Here is a 17,557-nt window from a genome sequence, read left to right as displayed (position 1 = left end):
ACAGAGTAAATTGTCAGTGGCTATTTTGTGCTGAGCCATCTGTTGTCTTGACTACACTGCCAGCAATAGTTTAAAGATAGCTGGAGTGTGTCCATACAAGCTACACAAAATGGTAACTTCTGTGCTCTTTGAAAAGAGCAGGATCTGACTTACACTATATAGTAAGCATTGCAGATGGCCTCTTAATACATCTTTCTTCACAGGAACAACTTTTGTCAACAGGGAACACACAATGCCCTTTGACCTGTATAACCAGTGGCTCAATAAACTTCTGTTCCATATCCTGGCAGGCACATCCTGTATAATTTTCTCTAAATGTTATTCCTATATCTATATCACAAGTAACTTATAAAAGCCCATGAATATTGTTGTTCATATTCTCTATTAGCCATCTATGTTCTCAGTGCCTTTAGAGTAGACAGTGGTCTAAAATAGGATATATATGTCTATATAGTTATTTTTGGTTGAGAGGTGGCCTTGTAACAGGATGAATTACAGATCTGTAGATGAAGACTTGAAATGGTGCTCCACAGACTGCTTTCCATCTTCTAAAACTTTGGAAATGCGCTGCAAAAAAAGAGGAACAGAGTGCTGTATGTTAAAATGACTGCTGTATTGGATTCAGTTACATGTATATTAATGACTAGCTTGTGGCCTCAAGCTGTGGCTAGAGAAGAGACACTGACCAAATTCTGGATATTTTGAATTAATTTCTCTATCCTGCAAACCCATAAACCTGTATTTAAGCCTGTCCACATGATTCCAGTCATGCTGTGGAAGCATTATACAAATGGATTTTTAGCTTTATTCAGTCCTTTTTTAGACTTGTAAAATAGGACATTTTGTGCTCCTTATTTTATATGCTATTTAGGTTTAAATGTGAGTGGATGAGATCATGCTGAAAAACTGTTACTCCTGGGTCTGAAAAGAACAAGTATGTGATAAATTGAATATAAGTGAAATCCTACAGACTTCAAATTAATAGGTTATTCTTGTTCGTACCGGAAAAATATGATTATGAACACACCTAAATGCAGATTTTCCTAAATGCTGCTCCAAGGTCCCTTAAGGCACTATCTATATTTTTTAAAAGGCAGCAGAAACTAATGGATGAAAATGAAACCTATTCACCAGAAATTTTTTGTTTTTAAATTTTGTAAAATAAAATCAAACTTTGCTTTGAGAGAACAGCAGAGTTGATACTTAAAATATTACAAGTGTTACAGAATGCTTATGCAGTATGCATATCAGTAGCTACCAGCATTTGTATTAAATATGATCCTTCCACTACCTACAAAAATAAAAAAACTTCAAAACTTTTGAATCTTAATATCTGCAGTGAATATACTTTTTTTTTTGCTTCCAAACACTACATTAAATTCAATATTTTTAATTTTGTGAAATTACCACAGAAATCAGTGAAAGGTTTCCTACTTTGAAGGAGCAACATTAATGACTCCAGTGTAAACCAATTTCTACTTTCAAATAAGCACCTCTGACATCAGAATTTGACTCACACTGTGCATTTTTTACCATATATGCTATGATTACCTTACTCTGATGCTAGTGCTAACTCCCTAACATAATTAAATCGAACAAGAAATAATTGCTTTCCTCTTTTGCTAATAATGTTACAGAAAGCAAATCAGGGAAAATCAGTTGGTCAAATGAGACCTCTTGTGGTACAGATGCAGAACTGCACATCTGAGCCTTTTAAACACACACACAGATGTACATCCGTACTCCAGAAAGCACAGCCAGAGGCAAATTTTTGCCTCCCTATAGAACTTCCACTCCTCTCGCTGACGAGAGAAATAAGGGGGGGGGGGGAAGTAAAAAAAAAAAGGTAAGAGTTTGACTTATGGTTATGGTATTTTAAAATGACTTAATTTTCAGAGCATAGAATTTTTAAAAAGGTTAAATACTTTTTTTTTTCCCCATAAACACACAGAACTTACCATTGTTTTAAATAACTGGTTCACTTTCTTTTTTTTGAAGGTCTTCTTGTCACCATCTGAGGTGGAAGGAAACACTGGTTGACTCAACCTATGTGATGCAATTGTTTCATCAGGTGCCACAGGGCTGACGGACAGAGTTAATCCTTAGAATAGAAACATTCGTTGCACAAAACAAAACCAAAAAAAAGGAGAGTCAGAGTGTAAGATAAAGCAGAATTCAAAATAATGAACTACTGCAATTACTAGAAAGTAATGTGACATTTTTAATCTAACTATATCTGTAGAATACAAAGATAAGTAAAAATTTCCCCATTTGTTAATGGGGAAGCACTAAACTTCATTACACTGACACTGAATAGTGAAAGAAATGAACCGATCTGGTCAAAGAAGAAAAAACCCAGATAAATAAATACATGGAAAAGAACTGGGCCATGACAGTCTGTTGTGTTGTGCTAAACATCTGTTACAGACATCTGGAAAGATAGGGACAATGAGAGGGATAGATGAAGTGCAGGCTAAGAAATAGAATGTGCTATGGAAGAAGTGGAGGGTAAAGTGTGTTGATATAGGGCACATTTTCCCTGGCCTAGAAATGAGTTCCACCTTCAGTTATGCTTTCCCCTTCTCTATCATGCAACTGTGAGTCTTCTAGTGGGCAGTTATGTTATCTTGTTTTCCCTTCCTCTTGCTGTGAGGGAGGCTTACGAGATTCTTCTCTAACGTCAAAAGCAGAAGTGGAAACCCTACTATGGGGCAACCTTTGGGGATATTCATCTGCCAAAGCAAAGTACAGAACATTTCTCCCATGTCAAATGCTGCTCTCAGCTGTGAGGGCAGACTGCAGAAGCCCTTGCTTCTGCAAGTGAGACCCTACAAAGCAAGGAAGATGAAAAAACCTTGCCGCTTTCAAGGCAGGGGGAATGCCCACACTGCACAAGGAAGAAAAATTCAGAGCTCCAGAAGTAACACTTTTAGAACTTGCATGTTAGCACTAGGCAGCATGGTATTATCAAGCCATAGCAGCCGTCCAGCCTCACGTGCACAATACACACTTAAATTGTAATCTTTGTCTCAGAGGCACAGAGCCACAGAGAGAGCTACCTGCCCTGCTTGGAGCAAACCCTTTATTGCTATGTTTTCCTAACATAGCAATAAAGAAGTGCAGAACTCTCATCTTACTGTAAACAGCTTACCTGGGATAGTTGGCATAGAACGACTGACAGAACTCATCTGCTTGAGGATAGATGTTTTCTGAGGTGCCACTACATGTTCTGAGAGGTTGGTGTCACTCATGAACTCGTATTTCCTTGACAGCTGTTTAATAAAAAGAAAGAATGCCATTAATGATGAACTGAGATACGAGCAAAAAAGGTGTAAGCAAAATAATATTTTGTGACAAACCATAAAAGAAAATAATTAATAAACTATCATGCCTAACCCAAGTTCTCTATGGAATTGTTTGCTGAATAAACAATAAAAGTAACTAGAAGCAGTAGAATTGGGTCCACATACATTATTATACACTAGCTAAAGACATGTAATGATTTTGCAGAGGATTTATAGTTAGATAAATACTTCTCATTCCACAGATAAAAAACATTACTCTAAAAAAGCTAGCTAGAAGAGATTCTGTAATCTGGAACTGTAGGATGCTATTCCTACTATATCTTTGGAATAATACCAGCTCTGACTGTGATCTGCAAAGTAAAATGAAGTTTAGAAAACATTTCTGCCTATTGCATTAACATAGCCAGCTTGGCTGCTGTGAGGCTTGATACTATTTTTCTGAAGCAGAAGAAAATCCTGAAACACAATATGTAGTGAGATTCCCACAGTTAGGTATATGTGTTATCTAATTTAGTCAAAAGAGAAAGGTGTTGCTTGTTTTTGTACATTAACGCTTCTCAGAGCATGACTGTGCTTTGCATCTCTCTTTTGTATGAGGACATATAGCGTAAGACAATCATAACCCTCCATAAGTCTCTCCTTCTTTCCCAAAAGAATCTTAGCTTTCCACTGAATTCAGTTTGCCTTTGATGATTCCTTCAAAAATTTTTGATCAAATGGCTTATGGTCTCTCCATGTAATTCAACAATCTGTTACTGTTATTGCCTGACATTTTAATTTAGGTAGGGCTTGTGTATCAGGAGGACATCTTTCAGGGTTTTTTTAATTTATTTATTTTTATACTAAAAGAAGAAAAGTCTCCTGAGAATTAAATTACACCACCCCACCCCACCCCCAGCCCCCGCCAAAAAAAGCACAATGTAACTTACATAAAATCATTCTAATGATCTAGCAGTGCAATAAAAGCACTCAAATGATCTATGGAGCGAGAGATGCCAGTGCTTCCAAACTTCAGCCTGGCACCATTTAAGGAACACTGTTTGCAATCTTGCAATTTTCTAACAGCTGCGTGTCCCATAACAAGGTACAAAATGTACAGGGCTCATCACTTTTGAAATAGCCCTGACTGCAAGGAGCTGCCATGAAATGTCAGCACAGTCAATTGCCTCTCCACAGGAAAGCTAGCTTAACCCTCCCAATATAGTACTCCATTTTAAGCTAACCAAGCTTCAGAATTTGCAACTTCAGGGCTATATTATCTGTCATCATAAGCAAATAGATATGTTCTGATTTTTCCATTGATTTGTTTCCTCCTCAGCATCTTGCAGGTTTCATTCATGGGAGGGCAGATTGTCGCTGCATCCTGCATATTTCCCTTTATGACAGCTAAAGTTCGATGTGATTTTTTTTTTTCCTAAGCAAAGGAGTAATGTCCTCTTTTTTATGGATTATAAAATACTACACTAAATCAGTAACATACACATTTCATGTCAGAGATAGAAATATCAGGTGCTGTCTTCTCATCAGCAAACACCACACTGCTTCTTTTTGTTCTTTTTTTGGACCTTCTCATCTTTACTTCAGGGTGAGGATTAATTTGCAGAGCAGTCTCCTCTGATTCTGCTTTTACTGGCTTTGGTAGCACTACTTCCAGATCAAAGCTGCAGGAGCAAAAGAAAAAAGTACAAGTTACTGAGCGATATTTTAAAAGCCACTGGTATTCTGATGTCATCTCCCCATGAAATATAAATGCAGGTCATCCTTTCCTTTGACTTTCTATGCAGCCTTGCAAACTGTTGGCAAAAAGTATATTACGTGCTTCAGCTGGCAATTGTAGATACAAATAAGATGCCTTCAGGAGGTATAACATTGTCTTAAAATGCTGCAAAGAATGTAAAATATTAACATGAGGGCAAATCCCTTTTTAAAGATTTGCGCATTAGCTTAAGAACTTCTAAACTAAACAGAGTTAGAGCTCGCGTGGCAAGTTTATGCATGGTGATGATGGTGCTGAAAGCAAGACGTGCTATTTTGGTTGTTGAAAACAGCAGAACAGAGTATTACTATTTATTGTTTTAAATGCATCCTCCTATTTATTTCACCATAATGGACAACACCACACATACCCAGTGATTAAAAAAAAAAAAAAAGTTCCTTGTCTCTTCCTCTAATTTTTATAGTTTAAAAATTGTGCTATTTTTCATTTAAAAAAAAACAAATATGAAATTGATTCTGGCTTTACTCCCTTCTCTGCTGATGTAATTAGCCTACTAAACATGGGGCTGAACTTTTATACAACATAAAAATTGATAAATCAAGTAGCATGGTAAATCTGTTGACCTGTGCTTCCTAGAAACAAATTAACATCGTAAGAACTAAAAATAGGTGCATGATTCAGCTGCTTAAGTGTAGTTGTCTGGTTCCATAGGAGGTGTCCTGCTTTATTAGAGACATGGGGCTGGCAGATATGACACAAATCATGTTTGTGTGCTACACCCTTCTTGTGTGGAAGCTGAAGGGTAGGAAGAGCAGCATGGGGCATCTCATAATGTGTGATACTACACATGTTTGTTAAACAACTCAAAAAATTTAAGTAGTGTTAAACAATGAACTGGCAGTCAAACATGCAAGAATAGAGGGGTATCTTAAGAAGAAATACGGCCAATTTAGGGTCATACACCTGGACTTTTTACAAGTGAACCACTCAGAAAGGGAGATCAGGTGTTTAAAAAAAAAAATCACAAACACTGCTCAGCAAGACCAATTTTATATGTATCTTGTTTGGGAATAAGTTCTATGTGCCCAAAGGATAATTTATAAAGCGATCAAAACAATTTATGGATGAAAAAGCTAATCAATACACCTATAACTGCTCTCTCAAACTTAAAAGTCTTTATGTTTCCCAGTGCTGCAGTTAAGAAAGCATATTAGGCAAAGCATTTTACATTACTACAGGCTTTACTAAAACATTCCACCTTCTTACCTGTAGGTTTGTAAGGGTTGTCCTCTTCCTCTCCAATTTTTACAAGCAAAAAGATGCTAATTAAATTAGAAGCTGTATAAAGAGAAACTTGCAAAAAACCCAATCTTGTTATTCTTTTGAAATGTCATTTAAATTTAAAAATACTTGTTTCCTGAAAATGAAATGTCACTTTTTTCAGTGAGAATTGAGTGTATTTTGTCTATTAAGGTTGAAATATTGTAGCTTTAAGGCTGGAGGAAGTGATAGCTACAGTTAAAAATAATTTTGGTATAGTCTGAAGGGACTGCTAGTGGTCTTTATGCTTGAATGCCTTTTTTTAATCTTTTAGTTTCATCCCATAAAGCTGGTTAAAAACCAGGACTGAAAGAAAATTTGCATTATATTCATAACCAACCTTTCTGAAGCAATTTTGTTTGGAGTACTGCAGTCTGAATTCATGGAAGTCAATGAAATAACTGATAACTGACGATAGGATCTCAGCATTGATCGTGGCCGTCCTACTCTCTTGTCATCAAAATCAGGCTACAGGATGGAAAAGAGAAACATATTCTATCAAACAACTTTGTGTGAACCTCATATCATCCCTTTTCACTAGGTCTTGAACAGGTGTGTTAACATTTGGCATGAAAGAAGTTATTTGCTACCATTAATTACTGTGATTGTATCTTCTGTCTGGATACACTCTCACTCTAAGTCCTCTCAAACTCAATGACACAGTGAGTAGCTAAATAAACTACAATTGACATAATTAACTGTATGTTTGAAAAAGAAATTAAGAGAAACAGTGTCTGCTGATTTTCTTTTGAACAGACCTGGGGCACACCATTGAAGTACTTCCTTGGGCAAATAGATTCAGTGAGTTCGTGCTCCAAGACACTAATCATGCTCCATCTTCAATACAACATGTTCTGCCATCTCTATAGGTTAATATAGCCTTTTTTCAGTTATATGTTTGCAAATGTTGGACAAACTTAATATTTCCCTAATAGCCAGACGGGAAGAACAGGAGGATTCTCCAGGTCATCATGTATCCATATTGCACAAAGCCATATATGCTGTACCATCTCTCTCTGCAAAGCGTGAAGTTGATATGTTCTGCAGTGAAGGACATAAAGGAGATACTGCTCCAAGTTTCTTTGAAGAAGATTTAGCTATGTTATTGGAAATATTCAGTTTAATGTTGATGGTTATTTAGGCTTTGCAGCCTGGTACAAAGTTAACTGAAACAATCTGACTGATTTCCAAATGCTTTCCTGTTACTCTTGTTAATAAGGTAGGAACAAGGATCTTCTTCTTGGCTAATTCGAGACTGTTTTCTTTCTTCAGGGGTGACTTCTGGGATCTACAATTGCAGAGTGCAGTTAGCTCTTCTCTCTTTTTCTGTTCAAGTATTTCCTGGGATGAGCATGCCTCCCCCTAATTAGCTCATCACAGTGTCATAATATGGGGCAGATTTTTGAGAATTTCCCAGTGTATGCATACTATAAACTACTTTTTCAGCTTGCTTCAATTTCTATCCTATAAACAGGATATGAACAACTTTTAAAAAACATTTCATATTAAAGCACAAGGTTTTGTTCTGGTTATCCAGAAAATATTAAAAATTTATGTGTAATTTCATATGCCAACTTCCTAAGTACTTTGCTTGTGATGTCATTTCTCACTAAGACTCTGATGTCTAGCAGAAGACTTGGAAACATTTGTAGCTTCAAGAATTATTTTCAAATGTTTTGCAGAGTTTACATGTCACTCATCCTTTGAATGGCCAGAATCTTGTGATAAAGACACAGTAGCTGCATAACTTTTTTTTTTGTTTCTTTTAATAAAAAAGCTCAGGCCAGCCATGAGAGAGAGTCAGACATGGTAAAATGGCAGTAGTGCCATTCACAAAGTACATTCTCTGCTCTTGCAAAATTTTAAATAGGTTGCTTTTTTACAGTGCTGATCTGTAAGAGTGCTGAAGGGTTCAAGCATTAGGCAAGATTGCTAACTGTGGATTACAGCCTCTTTATTATTGCAAGGATGGTGGCATGGGACTGAAAATAAGAAAAACATACTGAGATAAATACATAGAATTTTCATCATATACGTATGTAACACAGCACAATATAAAAAATTTAGGTTAGAAACTTGCTACTTTTCCCCCTACAATGGAAAAAATAAATCCTCTTATAAAATCATCAATGCTGAAAGAAACAACATAAAAAATTTCCAAAGCAACTGGTGTTTAATCACAAAACCAAGCCAACATCATTCTTGCCAGCCTGCACAAGCTCAGATAGACTATTTTAGTCAAGAATTGTCTGGAGAATTTGTGTTTAGAAGTTATCCTTCAATTCCCATATATTTCAGTTGGGTCTCAACTAATATTTATAGTATTATACACGATAGGTTTTACTTCACAGCACAGTTGGAAGTGGCTAGCACAGGGAGACATCAATTGCAGATCAAAGCCCTAAACCACTCAGAAAAATTACAAAGAGGAGAATTTGCTTTTACTTCCTTAATAAGGTGGAAGAGAACTGCAGTTTTAGTTGACATAATAAAATACTCCAAATCTTCCAGAATGAGGAATATTTGATACGTCAGAGAATTGTGTCAAGTCTTTGAGACTATAAAACTCAGGTCCTACTACCTTGAGATCACAAGAATACCCACAAGCAACAAAAGTTTAGTATGTGTTTTTGTTTAGAAGAACAAGATGAGTATTAAGTAAAGAGAAATTGCAGGAGAGGTTAAAAGGAGAGCAATACCAATTCTCTGGCTCCATATTGTTTTTCCACTTTAACTTTTAAATGCTTGAAACATTCCTCCATACGGTCATGGAAAGGACGAAGATTATCAGAAACTCTTCTTTCATGAATTTTAATTCCAGCCCCAAGGAAAGGTATCTTGAAGAGGGGAAAAAAAAAAAGAAGGAAAAAAGTGAGAATATTAAACTGGATCTGACAAACTCTCTAACTCCATTTAAAGTATGTGCTAAGTCAACTCCAAAACTCTTACTGTGATTGGCAGATTTGTCAGTTGATCTCAGCTTTTAGCAGCAGCTACAAGATGGAAGGGGCTCTTGAAAAATGGGTGTGCTCAGTAAATTTTTGAAGAATGTTGGCTGCCTCATAGTAACTGTTTTCTCTCTTGTACGTAATTTAATTTTAATCCCTTATGAGATTAAACACACCATGTGAGAGTTTAAAAAATTCTTAGACTACTAGTCCACCTGCTGATGAAGGTGCCTGCCACAGTTCACAAGAAAGAAGGTAGGGATGAAAAAATATCCAAGTGGATTCTGGGCAGGTGGTTTCAAACTCCTCTTTCAAACAGTGGATTAAGTGACAGGAAAAGGTTTAAATCAATCTGCTGGGGGCTTAATCATGCGATCACTTTGACAATTGCTGCAGCAATTTAAAGCGTTAATGCCTGGTTACTGAGGGTGACCTCTTCCTTTCTCCTCGATTTTACTCTGCAGAATGTACTACACGCTACTCTGTACTACCCACTTCTCAAGAAATATTCAGTAAGATAATGCTTCAATAGAAAAATGAACAACTCAAGCCATGAACACAGGCAGCTTGCACTAACCAGGCTGACTTTCCTCAATTTTATCCCTGTGCTTTTCTTTTTTGCTGCTCATCCTTTACACCGGGGTCAGTGACAAGTAACCAAAGGGGTTAAAATCTCTGATTCTTCTTACTAGAGTTGAAAGAAGTTATATAACAGTAGTTGTTAAAACCTAGGAGGGGGGGGAAGTGTAGATACCTACGTTCCCTTAAAGGAGAACACCTGATGTAAAAGGTTAGGAAAAGGTCTATCAGTTCATTAAATACCTCCCTCCACTTGAATTTCTTAAAAAAATTCTTCTCCTTTGTCAGAAGGAATGGCTGGCTTACCAAATTAAAAAAAAAAAAATTAAAAAATCTTATAATGAAGCAAACTTGATAGTAATACTACCTTTCTAACCCCTCTTGCCTACAATGCTTTCCTTTGCTATTATACTGCTACTATCATCTCTGCTGTTATATTACTGTACTAATATCCAGTTAAAGGCAAACAAAACAAATCTTATCTTTAAAGACAATGGACAGCACACTTTGACATGCTGTTTAATTAGTAAGAAGTGTACTCACAAAGAGAAACTTAGTAGAGCTTCTCTTTAAAATACGAAGACATTTCATTACTCTTCAGTCTTTGAAGATAGTGATTTATGAGATTTGTGCAACATACTTTTAGCTACCATTCTGCCAGTAACCTTTTCTAAATGCTTTACCATTCACTTGTAGCTATTTTGCATTGACGTTTGGGATTTTTTTGTAAGATCCACTTAGATTCCATGCTTCCTTTTTGTGTTCTGACTCTATAAATATTATTAACATTGTATACATCTGTCCCCCCATTGACCTGATCATATTTTATGGAAGTTCAATTTCAATATAACTTTTAAAAATATGGTATTAAAGCCCATCTATTACAGACAGATCTGTTTATCCTCTTTAGAGGGTTTACAGGGATAGATATAAATTACCACTTTATTTCCTAGTGCCAGATGGTATTACAGTCAATTTATACCACTACATCCACTGAGTACTTCTGATGGTCAGAAAGCAACCATATACAGAGCCTGTGGTGGGCCATGATACGGAAGAAAGCTGTGAAGGTTAGTGACTCAAACTAATAACCAAACTGAGATGAATCAAAATGAAACAGGAAGGAACTTCAAAAACATTAAGAAAATAGTACAAAAAAATTCAACTAAAACTATTTGGAAGATTCACTTCGAGGCTAAGAGAGGAATAGATGGTTAATCCTTGCTGTTTCTCATCTACAAAACAAAGATAGCATCATAGAATCATCGAACAGTTTGGGCTGGAAGGGACCTCTAAAGGTCATCCAGTCCAGCCCCTCTGCAATGAGCAGGGACATCTTCAACTCGATCAGGTTGCTCAGAGCCCCGTCCAGCCTGACCTTGAGCACTTCCAGGGATGGGGCATCTACCACCTCTCTGGGCAACCTGTTCCAGTGTTTCACCACCCTCACTGTAAAAAACTTCTTCCTTACATCTAGTCTAAATCTACCCTCTTTTAGTTTAAAACCATTACCCCTTGTCCTATCACTACAGGCCCTACTAAAAAGTCTGTCCCTGTCTTTCTTATAGGCCCCCTTTAGGTACTGGAAGGCTGCAATAAGGTCTCCCCAGAGCCTTCTCTTCTCCAGGCTGAACAACCCCAACTCTTGCAGCCTGTCCTCATAGGAGAGGTGTTCCATCCCTCTGATCATCTTTGTGGCCCTCCTCTGGACCTGCTCCAACAGGTCCACATCTTTCCTGTGCTGGGGACTTCAGAGCTGGACACAGTACTGCAGGTGGGGTCTCAACAGGGCAGAGTAGAGGGGCAGAATCACCTCCCTCAAACTGCTGGCCACACTTCTTTTGATGCAGCCCAGGATACTGTAGCCCTCTCACAAGGATAGCATAAGGTTAGATCAGTGAGGAAGAATTTTTTAGTGAGGTAATACAAAGAATGAGACATGGAACATGACGAGAAATACCTTGAGCCATTCACTTCTGATAATAAAATTCCAGATTAACTCACACTATTTCATAACATCCCTCCTGAAATGGAGATCACTATATTAAGCCTTGATATAGCAATTACTATGCCCATTCATGTACACAGCAAACAGTTCTTTCTCACTTAAATAATTTACATTTCAGAGGACTTAGCAGTTAGTGGTTTCTTAACAAACTACCCATGTGCAAAAATGTCTCTTCTGTCATAGTCATTCATTTTGCCATATATTGATGGCAATAATTTCTATTTTGACTAGATAATGCAAATAGAATTGATCATTTCTGAGGTCATGTTTTTCTTCCCTCCATTATCGTAACAAATGCTTAAGTTAATAAAAGAGCCATTTTTCCATGAATCTCAGCAAAAATAGTTTTTTCTGCTACCACCTCCCATAGATGCATTTTCCTCTTTGAGGACAAGAGGGTTCTGCAGCTCAGTTGGCTTACTGTATGTACACTAAAAATAAAAAAAAACAAATAACCTCAGTGCTGCTAGTATAGGCAGAATATTCAGTTTTCCTCTGGAGATACAGCTTAAAAATATTTACTAATGGTATTCCATGCTATTTGTCACAGAAAAGACATGTAGCAGCAATCTTGGAGGGTCATTGAGCAGGAAAACAACTCCTGTGAGCAACTAGCATTCCATTAATGTTTCTAATGCAACCACTCCCCCAAACAACAACAAACACCCACCTCTAGGAAGAGTTATTTCCCAAGAGAATTTCTTACATTTCTAAATGCTTGTTTTCCCAGCAATTCATGAAGTCCTTATGACTTTTGTCATGTTCTCAGTTTTGTCTCAAGGAATACAACCTCGGTTTGAAATCCTGCCCCTTTTAACCATAAATGTAGCCCACTACATGTGGCTTTTGATAAACCATTCCACACAATGTGTTCTACAAAGTACTTTTCTGGCCTACTGCTCTCTCTAGGACATGAAGAGATATATGGGTAATTCCCCTGATTCCGGTAGCATTTCAACTAACTTAACAGACACTATAATGATGATACTTCTCAGGAAATACGAAATGATTTTGTAATTATGCCATTTCTCCAGTTTAGGCACAGATTTAAAAAAACCTGCAAGATGGGATTGCTTAGATTGCCAAGCATGTTTTATCAATCACATGCCACATCAGAGGGTGAGGAATTATTGCTATGCTGTTTCATCAGTGATCTTATTTAGTAATGGAATACATGCTTCCTGTTAGGCACATTAAAATTGAAGGAGTTGAAGTCCTTTTTCCTACTTAAGGGAAACTATTAATACCTAAACAGGATAATAAATAGATAGTCCTTTTACAACTATACATACTTTGAAACAGAAGGTTTAGTCTAAGAGAGAATACTTTACTATGAGTCCCTTTTAAAAAAAATAATATGAATTTATCACAGAACTAGGCATGAAGTTTGTAACAACAATCTTCTCATTCTTCTAACCCTCTCTGCTTTGGGGAAACAGTAGAAAAAAAAATTTTAAAAAAACCACAAAAAACCTGACACAATCATCTAAATGCTATGCTCTCCTGCTAGAAAGGAACAGAAAAAAGGAATAACTGATGAAGCCTCAGATGACTGCTGTCAGTAAGAAGTTACCTGCCAAGCAATTAGATCTTTGAGTCTGTTCAGCTTTTCTTGATCCTCTGGATGGTCTCTGATGTATTCTTCTGTAAAGAAAGCCTTAGACCAAAAAAAAAAAAAAATCAGTCCATCCTTTTGACAGGTAAAGAAATCAGTGATTACTCCATTGACTCCAGATAGTGACCATAATATTGGTCATCAAATAAGAGACACATATGCACGCTCCTTTAACCAGATGCTGCTAGTGATAATTCCTTATTGTCTCAGTTGAGAACTGAGGTGCTTTTTTTGTTAAAAGGTATTCAGTCTTTATCCAACACTTCTGAGTTTGAGACCCTTACTATGAAACCCAATTATTGTTTGTTTTATTAAGCTTGCACTGAAACTAAGAAGGCACAAATTTGGAGTATCGTGATTCACATTGATAAATTATAATTTTATTCAAGTACCCTACTTACTGACATTAGCTAGTGTTAGACAATAAAGAAATTGAACGTTTTCATAGATAAGCAGAGTCAGATATTGCATACACACTGCCTTTTGCTGCCCAAAGATTTTATCCCCCAGGTACAAAAGAAGAATGTAGCTATTTGTCCATGGCTGCCAAATATCTAAACAAGTGATACTTTAGGATTAACATAGGGTAAGTCATACTCCTCCAGAATATGTCATGCTTACCACATATAATTTGTGTGTGAACATATATACATATATATGTACATAGATGGCATCTTTTCAGCACTACCCGAGTCTTATCTGACATGCTGAGCCTACTGAGCTTGGCACATGCTTTTCATCAAGAAATGGCAGGCAGAAATAACAGAGGTCTACAGCTGTGGGATAACCCCACATTTATTTTCATCCAAAATGTTAATAATTACTAATTTAGAATTTAAATTTATATGAGTTTAAGATTCCTGCTTTCTCTCCTGCCCTGCCTTTACAAGGTGGCCTTAGGGACAAATTTGCTACAGTTCAGTTCCTCAAGACAATCCATTTTCCATACATTGCCAGAACAGTTTATTTTTATTCCCATTTTTTACCAACAAAACCTGCTATGCAGAATAGCTCCAGTTACTGAGAAAACCTTATGATGGTTTAACTGATAACCCACATCTAAATACGCCAGACCTACTGTAGGATAAACTTGATTCATTTACTCCAGACCAAATCTTTTGATGTGTGAGAGCCTATTTCATTACAAAAGGGGTATCTCATCTCACATGTATATGAAAACTCTCATAAATGCAATTAATATTGAGCTGCAGTTACTGTAGTTTGTTAGTTTCTGCTTTCAAAGACAGATGTGACCATGATATGAGGATCTCTTAATTGGTGGAGTTATGGCTTTCATATTCCCAGCCCACATTCCACCACCACTTTGAATAAAGGATGTAGGAGAATTATGAAATAATGTATCTGAATATGTTCTTTGCATTGACTTAAAATCTCTTACCTTCTCATATTTAGCAAAGCCACCCATAACAGCAGGATCAACAATTCCATTCAGAAGCATAGAAAGTGGATTAATAGGAAGGTTCTCATCATTTTGGTATTGGTTAATCATCATCAAAATTTTTTCATTCGTCGTGGACATAGTCTCAATAGCATTCTCTAAAGGACTAATTGTAGTCTATAAAGCAACAAAAGACTTCTAAGGTTTATAAAGAGATAAAAAGCATTTTTGGTTTTATAAAACTTCACATATATGAACAACATTCTTACAATTCAGCAAAACAACACAGATTTATTCAATTCTCTTAGGACTTGGTCCTGAAACTATTTATCAGATGTAAGCTATATTGATCCCAACAGTAGAAAAATAAAACATAAGTAATAACAATTTTGTATGTATAAAAATTAGTAAATAACAATAGCTTTGTCTGATAAATTTGCAAACTATTTTGTACATGAGGATTCGTACAGATACATGTTTTACAGGTTCTTAGCATGTTAATACACACCTGTGACATGGAGACAACCTCAAACCATCGTAAAATTCCAGGAAGTTTGTATGCTGTAACAAATGATGTTCTCTCAATCCACATAGACTATTAAAAAAACATAGCAGGGAAAAAATGACACTTCAGGATTTAAACATATTTTCAGCCTTCTGAAATGTCAGAGTGAAAAGAATGTAGATGGAAAACATATGCACGTTTTTGCATAAAATGACACTGCAAAATTAATCTAGCACAACAATTTACACAAATCATTTTTCTGCTTTCAGATTAGGTCATCTTCAGGCACTAAGCCTGCACAAAGCAGAGGAAAAAGAAAATTACCCTTCAATCTTTTAGTATCTATTCCTATTTTTGCCGTTGCAGATGGAACGGCTGTGACTAAATGACCTACTCTCATGTCTACCCAGATTATACTTCCTCCCTCCACTTTTGAAATGTATTTCTGCAATTAAAAGCAGTAATAGCCCTATAACAACTTGCCAGCATGCATTCTTTTTTCCTTTCTTTTTCCTCTTCTGAACAAGACTAACTGTTGGTATTCTCAAATGCCACTAGTTCATTTACCCTACTGCTCCTTATTTTACCAATATCAGCTCATCTAAACTGCCAGTACTGAGAAACATAATAGTGAACGCAATGAAGACATATTCCAACTATCCCAGTTTCCAGCCATCTGAAGTAAGTATGCATACTGTCTATTGTCATCAGCAATGAAAACATTAATGATTTAATTTTTGTAACACCATTTCAAGGTATATTCATAAATGGTTTCAAAAATCTCCAGTTTGCAAAGGAAGCCAATGTGCACCATGAGTCTTGATAATACAGTGCAAAGCTGGGATGTCAGGGTAGAGTTTGTATCTGAAGCATTTAATTTAACAGCAGGTAAGAAGCTCCGTACATGAAACTGTTGACGCTACTGATCAGCACACACATAACTGAAATTGTACATTTTTTTAAATAAATGGCTTTTTCCCATCAGTATCCCAAGAGCACAGCTTTAGCCATAAAGACTGGATGGTATGGTGTTCTTGACAAACTATAAAATATCACTTATCTGTAAAATTAAAATATAGAAACTTACCACATTTTTATGCATGACAATGAAAAGTAATTTATGGTGTTGCACATTTCCTAGAGTATTTGAACAACGAAGACTATTTCTCAGCATTACACCATTATGCATGGGAATAAATATGACATAGGTAGTACTCTAGTCTGTCAAGATTTCACAGGCCTGATGAAAGCAGACAACACACACGTCTCATTGCCAAGCTGGTAGCTGACAAAAGTGTTATAAACTGCAAGAGGCAAACCATTTGATATTTATTTACATGTCATCTTGTTTCCTCATGAAAATCTGTACCAGAAAATGTTACTGCCTAACACAAATGTACTTAACTACATAATGTTTACCTGCAATTGAAACAGTGATGTATCACTAAATACACAGGAGTAGTGCTGAAAGAGAGAAATCCTGTGTTTATTTTTTTGAACCAGATCCTAAAGTTAGGGTGTCTGTAATGAGTAATCTGAGACTAAGAAAGAATCTAGATAAAAATTCAGTCACAGCTACCAGAACAGCATCCATCACCCTGTCTCTCATTTACTTACAGCAAATTCATTTTCAGGGTCAACAGATCCTTTCCTGACTGGTCTTGAATAGTGGAACCGGTGCACATTGTTGGACTTATAAAAACTGAAAGATTTAAAAAAGACTATTGTAAAATACAGAATTCAGAAATCTATGGATCTTCTTATCACAGTGAAATATTTCATTTTGAGTCAGTTGAGTTTTTAATTAAAAGCAAATTTACTGCTCAGAAAAGCAGCACTTTACTGAAAACTCAGGACACAACTACTTTTTCTATAAATCAGGGTCAACACACAGTATTTTACAAGTATTAAGCTTCAGCTTGTGACTGGCTGTAATTTCCAGGTATAAAAATTCCAGAACTTCCAGAATAATGTTTAAACCTACATAAAAAGGTCTAGAAAAGATTTTTACTTTCCTGTATTCTTGCTGGGGCATGCACACTGCTTGCCTGCTTTATAATGGCATACAAAATGAGTATATTTTGTTAAAAATAACTGAACAAGAGTGGATATATTCACCTGGACTGAAATAACATGTGATTTTTCATCCACGGCACATGCG

At 36.4% G+C, this 17,557-nt stretch overlaps 1 protein-coding gene across 1 annotated transcript in view; it reads right to left on the bottom strand.

Moving 5' to 3' along the window:
* Nucleotides 1–253: 253 nt before the first annotated feature.
* DOCK2 (dedicator of cytokinesis 2) overlaps nt 254–17,557 on the bottom strand; it is a 211,433-nt gene continuing 194,129 nt past the window's right edge. Inside the window, exons 43-52 of the mRNA XM_010579143.1 lie at nt 17,014–17,098; nt 15,400–15,486; nt 14,892–15,068; nt 13,451–13,534; nt 9,042–9,179; nt 6,683–6,810; nt 4,786–4,966; nt 3,152–3,272; nt 1,959–2,101; nt 254–567 (exon numbers count right to left, since the gene is read on the bottom strand). Of these exons, the coding sequence (XP_010577445.1) occupies nt 493–567; nt 1,959–2,101; nt 3,152–3,272; nt 4,786–4,966; nt 6,683–6,810; nt 9,042–9,179; nt 13,451–13,534; nt 14,892–15,068; nt 15,400–15,486; nt 17,014–17,098 (1,219 nt within the window). The 3' untranslated portion in view covers nt 254–492. The remainder of the gene's footprint in view (nt 568–1,958; nt 2,102–3,151; nt 3,273–4,785; nt 4,967–6,682; nt 6,811–9,041; nt 9,180–13,450; nt 13,535–14,891; nt 15,069–15,399; nt 15,487–17,013; nt 17,099–17,557) is intronic.

Source organism: Haliaeetus leucocephalus, unplaced genomic scaffold, assembly GCF_000737465.1.
Source record: "Haliaeetus leucocephalus isolate CR32 unplaced genomic scaffold, Haliaeetus_leucocephalus-4.0 Scaffold656, whole genome shotgun sequence".
NCBI lineage: Eukaryota > Metazoa > Chordata > Aves > Accipitriformes > Accipitridae > Haliaeetus > Haliaeetus leucocephalus.
The sequence above is the reverse complement of the archived record's forward strand: the minus strand, read 5'-3'. Positions and strand labels throughout refer to the sequence as shown.